We start from the raw sequence: 10,809 nt of genomic DNA on the forward strand, positions 1-10,809 counted from the left end.
CCAACGTGCAACCACAGTGCCACCAGGGATCAGTAATACTTGAGAAATCAGACTAAAGAACGTATATCACAGTAAAGATGGGTATATGCATAGATTTTCAAGATTAAAAATTAATCTACTTATAAGAAAGGTATTGCATAAGAAAATAGATAGCAATCCTATTTCCAAAAAGAAGTTTGTGGCTCAAAAATTCATTACCCAGTCCCCGTAGTTAACACAGCCTGGTGCTGGTACAATGATAGATCTATAGACCAATGTAAAAGAACAGAGGACCCATAAATAAATCCATCCACCTACTGATCTTCAGCAGAGTCAAAGAACATTACGTGGGGAAGAGATGTCTCTTCAACAAATGGTTCTGGAAGAAGTGGATCTTTCCTCAGAAGAATGAATCAGAACCCATACCTCACCTCCATATATAAAAATGAACTCAACATGCATCTAACACCTAAATGTACACCCCGGAGCTATAAAGATCGCTAATGTGAAGATAGGGATAAACTTAAGGGCCCTAATGCTGGGCATGGACCTACTATTAAACACAGCAAGGGAACAAACACTCACCATAGAAGGCAAAATAGGTGAGCGAAACATACTCACAAAATAAGGCACTTATGTCCATCACACACACAAAAAGCCCTCAAAAAAAGTAAAATGAGAGCTTAAAGAATGGGGGCAAAAAGTTTTAGCAGCAACAAAACAGACAGAGAACTAATCTCAAAAATCTATAGAAAAACTATAGCATTTCAACAAGGAAAAGATGAATCATCTGACTAAAATGTTGGCAAAGGACATGAATAGACAGTTCACCAAAGATGTTCAAACAACGTAAGAAGAGATGTTGGTGATAACCAGCCATCACTAGTAAATCAAAACAAAGATATCGCCTTATTACAGGTAAGGTTCAAAGGTGCATAGAGATTGGAACCTTTATACATTATATATAATAATTAGAACTTTGATAACATGTTCATAATATTTTAAAATTACTTAATCTGTTTAAAACAGTGATGATATTTTAAAGCCAGCTATCAGGTATTGGTGGAAAGGGACTTAGTGCTGACGCTTTGAGAGAACTAATACTAGAGGTCTTCCTATCAAGCAAACACTGGCTGTGATAGTGGTGGTTCTATCAACACCAAAGCTTCCCTTTCTGTGGAATACAAGGTTAAGTCTAAAACGACCCTATCCAGCCAGTTACTTCCTTCCTTAGCCTTTCTGTGTAGGGATGATGGTGTGACTATTTCTACATGAGATCAGAATATGAAATGTGGTTAAAAATCGTGTCACTGGTGAGCCTAAATCTTTAAGGAGTGCATGTACCTTCTACATGCTCTCCTCTTTCTGGATGTTTGATATAAAGGACTTCACACAACGACAAAATAAAAGTAGCTTGCAAATAATACTCCCCTTACCGTGTGTGTGTGTGTGTGTGTGTGTGTGTGTGTGTGTGTGTGTGTGTGTGTGTCTCAGCTCGGCCTATTGAACAGTATTAGACTTTTCTTTTAAATATATATTTTTAAATTTGCTTTTTGGATCACTTGTTGGCTACTTTATTTAAACTCTGAAAAAAAATCTTTGCTCTTGAGTTACATCTGTCTCATGGAGACATGATGAATGACAAGTACAACTTTATTCCCTAAGGTCTTCAATGACTGATTTGTGGGCAGTAGATCACCAAGTCTTTCTTTCAAGGCACCCCTGAGTGGACAGAATTGCCAACCTCTGGATCAGCACTGATTATATAAAAAGTAAACAATGTACGTAGGGGAAGATAATTGTATCTCAAAGTCAACCTTATGACAGTCGTTACTTTTAGTTGCCAAGAAATTTCAGGAATCGAATGTCTTCTTTAAATAATTGTTACCCCTACTAAAGAAGAAGATTGTTAAAATTCTAACATCACCTGAATACATTAGGTGCTGATTTTAATCCAAATACCATAAAACGTAAGCACATTCATAGTTTTCTCATCTTTGTGTCTGCCACTTGAGGTTAGAAATAATCATCATTTTGTCACTGTTAAAGGTGGGGCAGGAGACGAGCATGCTGTGCAGAGTAAGGAATGAACAGCACTGACAACACTGTGGCCGGATCTCTCAATATCATTTACAGACTACATGCTAGTGGTACACATCTTCAGTTAACATGCTTAAATCACGTCCCACAGACTGTGTACACCCAAGCCTGTCACATATGCAATTTTGCACCTTAAAAAATAAGATTATGTTCATTTCCATAGTTGCCCACTTTTCTTATTGGCCATAACTATAGGAAGGGATTTTAAAATAAGGCAAAGCAGCATGAAGTATCTGCAGTTTTGTCATGTCAGAGGCCAGGGTAAAATAAATCCCTCTGCTGAATTAAACCCATTATTTTAAAATAAAGCCTGTGCCCATAAAGGCCACTTCTGTTTTTAATTAACCAATCTTGCACCAACAATGGGCACTGAGCAGAACATTGCATTCAAATGGAGCCATAAGTTATTTTATTATGCTTTTAATTGCAGTAATCTGATTTTTCAAATGTATATCCTCTATAATTATGGCTGAATATTCTTAGTAATATTGTATAGAAGTTAATTGTAGGAAACTTTGTTCTCCTAATGATTCCCAATAATATAATTTTATTCCACTCTCACCCTGTAGTGCCCTCTTACCTTTAACAGGATGCTCTCATGCTACTCTTTATGGTTTTCAGAACTTTACAATGTACACATAATTCATAAGTCAGCAAACTTTAAAAGCAATCGTGGTTGGCTTTAAGAAGGATTTGTAAGTGAACCAATTTTGTGAACACATAGAAAAATGAAATAAATGTCATATCCACTGACATCCCTAGGCAGTGGTCTTCCATCATTCCAAAGTGCGCAATACAATCAATAAAACCGCCCAGCATAATTCCGTCCATCCAACAGCATACACTGAACCACCAGATACTATCCTAAATTTGAGAGCCCCAAGGCCCTTGCTGTCCTCGCTTTAGAGAGAAGACAGAATGTGACCAGGAACATTGCCCTAGGTGTTGTGACAGAAGTAGTCACAGTGCTTTGCAGAAAGCATTCCTAACCCAGAGTAAAAGTGAACTACAGGGAGTGATATCGAGTAACAGTTTCAGAGAAAATGCTAGTCAAGAAAGCCCTATCATGAAGACTTGGAGTACTGTAGCGAGAAACCTCCTCCCTCCCCCTCCCCCAACCAAAAATAAAAGAGCAATGAGGAGAAGTCTAGATGACAAACTTGCAAAAAGAAGCAGAATGTTGCAAAACTAAAGGACAGGAGAGAGCGGGGTATGTTTAAGTTTCTTCAAGTAAATCTGTGGTGGTAGCAGGCTGGAAAAGTGAGTAAAACAAACGTTCCATTTTAAAAGACCTTCATTTACTCATTTTATCCATTCACCTAAAAAAAATGCTTTTTGAGTGCCTACTTTGTGGCAGTCCTGGGTTTCTGACAACTCATACCTCAAAGAAGACATGTCTGACACCGAGGGAATACACGGGGACAAAGGACTGAAGTAACATGTGCACTATACTATGTATGAGTGACAAACACAGTGGAGAAAATAACAAGATGAAGAAGAAAAGAGAGTCGGGAAAAGATTGCAATTTTAAATGTGATGTTCACATAAAAGCATTACCTAAATTACAATTTTGAATAAAAATCTGACAGAATGTGCCTTTTGCTACCTGCTGGAAGGAAATATGAGTACAGTCCCCACAGTGGCAACATATTTGGCATGATCCAGAAACAGAGAGCTGGCCAGGGTGACTTCAGCAGAATGAACAGGAGATGAGTAATAGGGGTCAACTTAAAGAGGTGAGAGAACCTCTTGTAAGCTACTGTAAGGGCACTAGTATTAGAGAAGGCCCTTGTAAAAGCCATGAATATATTTCAAATCTAACTGTATGTTACATTATAAAAAACAGCTGCTACAAACCCCAAGAAAGTTGTCCGAACTATTTAGCAAAGTAGCAGAATACAGGTCAATGCATGAAAAAATTCGGTGTAAGTCTTACACATCAGCAATGAGCAATCTCAAAGGAAAATCAAACATTTTTAAATCTATTTACAATTGCATGCAAAAGGAAAAATATCTTGGAATTAATTTAACAAGAGAAATGAAACACCTGTACACAGAAAACAGTAACATTACTGAAAGAAATAAAATGAGACATAAATAAGTGAAAAGATATCCTATGCTCATGGTTTGGAAGATATAATTCTATCTAGATGTCAACACTATCTAAAGAAACCTATAAATTCAATGAAATCCACATCAAAATTCCAATAACCTCTTTTACAGAATTGGAAAACCAATCCTCAAATTTGTACGGAATTATAAAGAATCCTAAATAGCCAAAGAAATCTGGAAGAAGAAAAGTGTGGGAAGACTTTCCATAGGATTTCTTGATTTAAATCGTATTGAAAGTAAAATAATCCAGAGTCTGGTATGGATATAATGACAGACATGAGAACAAATGGAATAGATGTCCGTGTATAATATACACATCCATGATCAATTCGATTAGAATTCTAACTCTCCCAAAAGAGCAATGATGTCTTTAATAAATGGTGCATAGACAATTGGATACTCCCCTGAAAATGTTAGACCCATGCCCCACATCATAAAGAAACACTGTCTAAAATGAACAGAAGCCTTGGACTTCAACAACAGCTTTCAGATATAACATAGAAAATACAAACAACAAAAGATAAAACAATTAAGTAAGACTTTATCAAAGTGAACAATGCTGGTACAATAGACTGTCAATGAAGTGAAGGGACAATTCTCCATACTGGGAGAACATTTGGGGGATTGGATGGTGCTACCAGGTTTCAACCAGCTACTAACCTACAGATGGTTCGAGCAGCACCAAGGAGGAACTATCTAGACTATCTAGACTATCTAACTATCTAGACTATCTAACTATCTAGAACTATCCATAAAGACGATACCCAAGAAAATCCTATGAAGTGGCCCTACTCTTCAACAAATAGAAGAATCAGGGTGAACTCAAAGAACTCATGGAAGGTAACAAGGAAAAGGCAATGAAACTGAAAAAATGGGCAAATTCATCTGAATGGTCATCTCATCAAAGATAAATATAAATGGCCAACGAACATGTGAGCAGATACTTGGTACCATTATCTATTTGGGAGATGTAAATCAAAACCATAATGTACCATCACACTCCCACAAGGATGGCTAAGACTTTTAAAACAGGAAAGTGACAAATACACTGGTGGAGGAATGTGAAATGGTAAAGCCACTGTGTAAAACAACTTAGATATAAATTTAAAGGGTTATAAAGCAACAATGCAAACATACATGTGTATCAATATTCATCGAAGCACAATTTACAGTCGTCAAAAGGTGAAACCAGTCCCAAACCCCAGAAACAAATGTGAAATAAAAGACAATGGACTAGACTGCTGCCATAAAGAGAAATGAAGTCCTGCTCCATGCCTCAACATGGATAAACCCTGAAAATATGCTGACTGACATAAGTCCATCACAAAAGGACAAGCATGTATTGATCTCACTAATAGGAAATACACAGAATAGGGAAATAGAGAGAGATCAGAATTTAATAGAAGTTGGCAAGGATAAGAGGAAAAAGGAATGGGAAAATTGTTTAGTAATGTTGGAGTAATAGATCTTGAACATTGTAGATGTCAAATTCCTACTCGAAATTCAAGTCGAAAGTTGAATATTCAGTTGGAGCTCAGTGATGTGGGAAGGCTTCCTGTGGCCCGAGAAAAACATATAAAAGACATAAAAAGAAGACTTCCAGCAAAATGGTATACTAACCAGGCAGACCTCCCATGCTCTGTGAAACAGAATTGGATGGTAATCCCCAAACACTGGAATTCACAATAAAGGGTAGAGAAGTAGATACATTTTGAACCATGTGAAGAAGTGGAATAAACATGATTACCAAAGGGACAAAGAGAATGGAGAAATCTCACCTGGCCAAAAGCAATGTGGTCATTTTGAACTTTTTGCCAACAGCATTCCAATCAAGGTATCCAGTGCATACTACAAAGGCAATGTTTGAATTCCAACAATGATAAATAAAACCTGAGGTTTCAAAGGCTTGAGAGCAGCTAACGATGGTACAATGATTAGCCTCTCTTCTTTCAAAGCAAAGAACAAAGACAAATGAAAGCAACGAGTCATATGGACTAATGGACCCAAAGAACTTCAGTTTCCAAGACCAGGAGAAGACAGAAAGGACTAGATTGTACCTGACTAACAGGACTGACCACTGTGAAAGGAAGTGTATTACTATGACCTTGGTAAAGTGGGAAAATGAGGAGCAAAAAACCCCCTCAAAATCATACTAAAAAAAGAGTCAGGTTTACTGCACAGATAGAAACTCTGAGTCACACTTAAGACCTAGATTTGAACTCACCCCATGATTAAATTTTCAAGCAAATAACAGATAGACGTAGAGGATGAATAACAACTCCCAAGAATAAACAGTGATTTGAGATGTAAAGGGGAGCTTTTGCCAACGGACAAAGTTCAGAAAGCAAGACGTATTGGGAAAGAAGAAGGAATGAAAAAGCAACACAAAGCAGAAAGCGGAATAACTAATGTTATATTTTGAGGATTAATTACAATTAATGACACACACAAAGAAATGCAGGGATTGTTGACTGAAAAACAGGTTTTCTCTGTGAACGCGTGTCCAATTGGAAACGGAATATTTTCAAACAAGCTTACATCATCTGGAACTGGTTCTACAACGAATTCTTAAGTGCTTCGTGGCTCTCCAAAAGGCTGGCAGTTCACACCCATGGCAACTTGACTCAATGCAGATTGCAGCCAAGAAAGCACTGGCAGGAAGATTCATCGTTTCACACAGCATAGCCTAGAGTCAGAATCAACTCAATGGCATTGAACAGCCAGAACCAGAAAAGAGATCAAAATCTGGAGAATTTCAGGGCACAATGGTGAAACATTTGGTTGCTAACCAGAAGTTCAGTGATTCAAACCCACCACCAGCCCCACAGCCTGCTTTCATAAAAATAACGGAGCTTTGGAAACCCTGTGAGGCAGTTCTACTAGAATGCACTTGACTGCAAAATTTTTTCTTTGCTTCTTCCTATGTAAACTAAGAAACATTAGATTAAACAGACTCTAAAGATAAGAATACAAATCAATTGGTCCATTGATTAATATATATATAGTTCCCCATTATCTTTGGTTTCACTTTCCATGGTTCAGTTACCTGCCATCAATTGTGGCTTCTAAGCAATGAATGGAAAACTTCAGAAATAAACCATAAAATTTCAGTTCCAGTTATTCTGAGCAGTGTAATAAAATCTAGCAATAAAGAAGTGAATTATTCCTTTGTCCAATGTACCCAAACTGTGCATGCTACCCACCAGTTCTCAAAATGACTATCTAGGCATCGCACTGCTTACTCTCAAGTAGCTCTTCTCTTACTTAACAATAACTTTAGAGCAGCAACGCTAGCAATTCAGTTAATGCAAAGAGAAGTCCAGTGCTTCCCTGAAGAGGAAGTGTGAAAACTCTTAACGTAATGAAAAGTTGTAGCTGAAGAGGCTAAGATCTATGATAAGAACAAGTATTTTACATGACTTTTATTATGATATACTGTTATCATTGCTCTACTATTATTATTTGCTCTTATTGATTTCTTTCTGCTCCTAAATTATATATTAAACTTTTTTATAGGTGTGTATGTATAAAAAAAGACATAGTGCATATAAGATTCGGTAAGATTTGAGGTTTCAAATATTCACTGGGGAAATTGGAGGATGGGGGATCCCAAAATATCCAATGTTATTACAAAGTAAAAGCTGCCACACAATGGCAAATATTCCTTTTCATTCTTATAACTTCACTTCAGACAAAGTAGCTCAAACACATATATTCAATAAAAATATAATGACATTTATAATTATAACTCCTAGAATAAATGTCACCAATAGTCATCAAATTCACTTTTTAGTATTTTACTGATCCCTAATCTTAATAATTATGAAATAATTTTATCTAAATAAGCCGATGGTTAACAAATTTATTTAAATATATTATGATCTCACGTTGCATTTTATGTTGAGGTTTTCATTCTTTTAATATTCTAAGCATATATATATATATATATATATAAAGAATTTAGGCTACATATTTAAGTTTTCTACCCTGCACATTTTTCTAAAATTTAGAATATAAAAATCATCAGGCCCTTTCAGCAAAAGAGAGCTTAAAAAGTACATCCATAAGTGAAAAGTAATCCAATTTAATGAAAGCAATTTGATAATGAATTGGGGGGGGGCGGGAATACATTTGATTCAAACAACAAATGGAACTCAAAGGTTGAGCCTGAGACTTCAAATAAAAGACATTTCAATATGTGCTGCTTTGCCTCCCTTCAAAAGAAATAGCTCAAGCATAACTGAAAATGCCTACAAAACTGGAGCCAAGTAGAGGAAACCGTTTGGGACTAAATGTAGATAAAGAACAGAAAATCTTTCAGGTTTTTAAAGAGATCGATCCATTTTAAACAACAATTTGCTTATGTGTCCTTATGTTCATTGCAGCCTTATTCACAATAACGAAAAGGTGGAACCAACCCAAGAGCCTGTCAACAGATGAATGGATAAACAATGGAATATACCTCAACTTTAAAGAGAAATGAAGTCTTGATATGTACTTCAACTTGAACATGAAATACATCACACTGTGTGAATTATCATTTATTAAATGATATATTAAATAATGTGTAAACTCATTTATATCAAACTGCAAAACAAAAACAAAGACCAAACTCACTTCCATCGAATTGATTTCCACTCATAGTAATCCTGGAGGTCAGGGCAGATTCCCCCCTGTGGGTTTCTGACACTGTAACTTCTGATGGGACTAGAAAGCCTTGTCCTGTAGATTCACCATGACTCAATATCAACTCAATGGCAGTGAGTTTGATTTGGCTTTGTTTCTCCCTCTAGTTCAGTAATAGTGCCTGGGGTCTTAATAGCTTACCGATGGCCTTGCAATTGGTATCTATTGTCCTATAATAGCAGAAAAAGGAGACCAAGGGATCAAAAAGGAACCTGACCTGCAGGTCTCATTGCTTCCAGGAACTACTACCTCCACTGCCATAAGATCAGAAAAATAGGATAGTATCCAGCTACCTTAGCCAACATTTTAATAATAGTTTCCATAAATGGATTCTAATTCCAAAGACCAAAAAATGTACAATAGAATTAAAAATTCTTATAAGACCTAAACTTACTGGATCTATTGAGATTGGGGAAACCAACACATTTATTTCCTGGAGATAATTTTTAACACTTGAATCAAAACTATGCCACGTAGTTCCATTAAACAGTGCTTTGATGTACTAATAAAGAGTGTTCACCTTGAGCTATGAGCTAATTTTAAAAAATCACCTGTATTAGAACAAAATGACAATAATAACTCTTAAAAAATCAAGGAGAATTTTAGGAAGCAGACAGCCCAAGTTATTGATGGTCAAGTAATATGAACACACACAGGGAGAACAATGACACAAGGCAAAAGTGTGACACTCTCACTGAACTGTGCCTAAAAAATGATGAATGGCTAGATAGTTTATTACGTATTGTCACCAAAAATATTAGCAGTAAGTACTTAGAGTGTTTAGATTAGCAATAAATATTTATCATTTGGTGTCCTGTATTAGCATTACACCAACAGATAAACATTAAGAGATAAAAGTTTACAAATATCTGTGTATTACCTGAGAGCAAGATCAATTAAGTTTTTGACAGAAATCTAAAAGATCCATAATAAATTGAATGCCATATAGCATAGATTAAAGTTCTCTTAAAATTACATGGTGAAGATTAAAGAAAGATGCCTTACCATTCATTTCCTTGTGAAGGGGTTTCTAGCAGCACTCGGATTATGTACAATAAACAGCTTAATAATTTCAGTGAAAAATTGAACAGACGTATTCTTAAACCTTCAAAAAAACAACAAAAATTCAATTTTCATTTGAATTTACCTCATAAAAGACTAAAATGAATGGTCAAGAATATCACATTTGAGCACAGCATGTTAATTTTATTCAGGAAGTACAATACTATAATTGTCTAAAGGTTGTGAAGCCCTAGACAGCTGAATTGTAATCAGCTGAATATTAAAACCATGAGTGAGTTTAACAGAATAGATGAACTACAAATGACAGCAAATATTATACCACGAGGCAGTCTAGATTTTTGTATTCAGAAGTGACAAAATTCATGTCCAATAAAATTATGTAAAATTTGTTTTAAATTTTAAATATTCTTAATAAATATTTTATTGGGGGCTCTTACAGCTCTGATGACAATCCATACATTAATTGTATCATGCTCTTTTGTACATATGTTTCCATCATCATTTCTAAAACCTTTTATGTCTGTTGAGCCTTTGGTATCAGCTGCTCTTTTTCTCCTCCTTCCTCCACCCTCACCCCGTCGTGAACCCTTGATAAATTATAAATTATAATTATTTTCATATCTAAACCATCTGCTGTCTCCCTTTACACCCACGTTTCTGTTGTTTGTCCAACTAGAGGGAATGGGGGGATACACCAATCATTGCAATTGGTTCCTCGTTTTACCCCATTCTCCCCAACCTTCCGCCTACTCTCATGGTAATCCTACTCCCATTACTGTTCCTGAGGGTTTTATCTGCCCTGGATTCCGTGTGTGGAGAGCTCTTATCTGTAACAGTGTACATCTTCCGGTCTAGCTATATTTATAAGGTAGAACTGGGACATGATAGTGGGTGGGAGGAAGCATTAAA

The 10,809-nt window shown here is 36.1% G+C and overlaps 1 protein-coding gene across 1 annotated transcript in view; it reads right to left on the reverse strand.

The window, feature by feature from the left end:
* KCNT2 (potassium sodium-activated channel subfamily T member 2) overlaps positions 1–10,809 on the reverse strand; it is a 480,656-nt gene that overhangs the window by 328,016 nt on the left and 141,831 nt on the right. The window contains exon 3 of the mRNA XM_004700062.2: positions 9,883–9,982. Within this exon, the coding sequence (XP_004700119.1) occupies positions 9,883–9,982 (100 nt within the window). The remainder of the gene's footprint in view (positions 1–9,882; positions 9,983–10,809) is intronic.

Source organism: Echinops telfairi, unplaced genomic scaffold (genome assembly GCF_000313985.2).
Source record: "Echinops telfairi isolate 266 unplaced genomic scaffold, ASM31398v2 ScPeMD7_7424;HRSCAF=8462, whole genome shotgun sequence".
NCBI classification, from domain to species: Eukaryota; Metazoa; Chordata; class Mammalia; order Afrosoricida; family Tenrecidae; genus Echinops; species Echinops telfairi.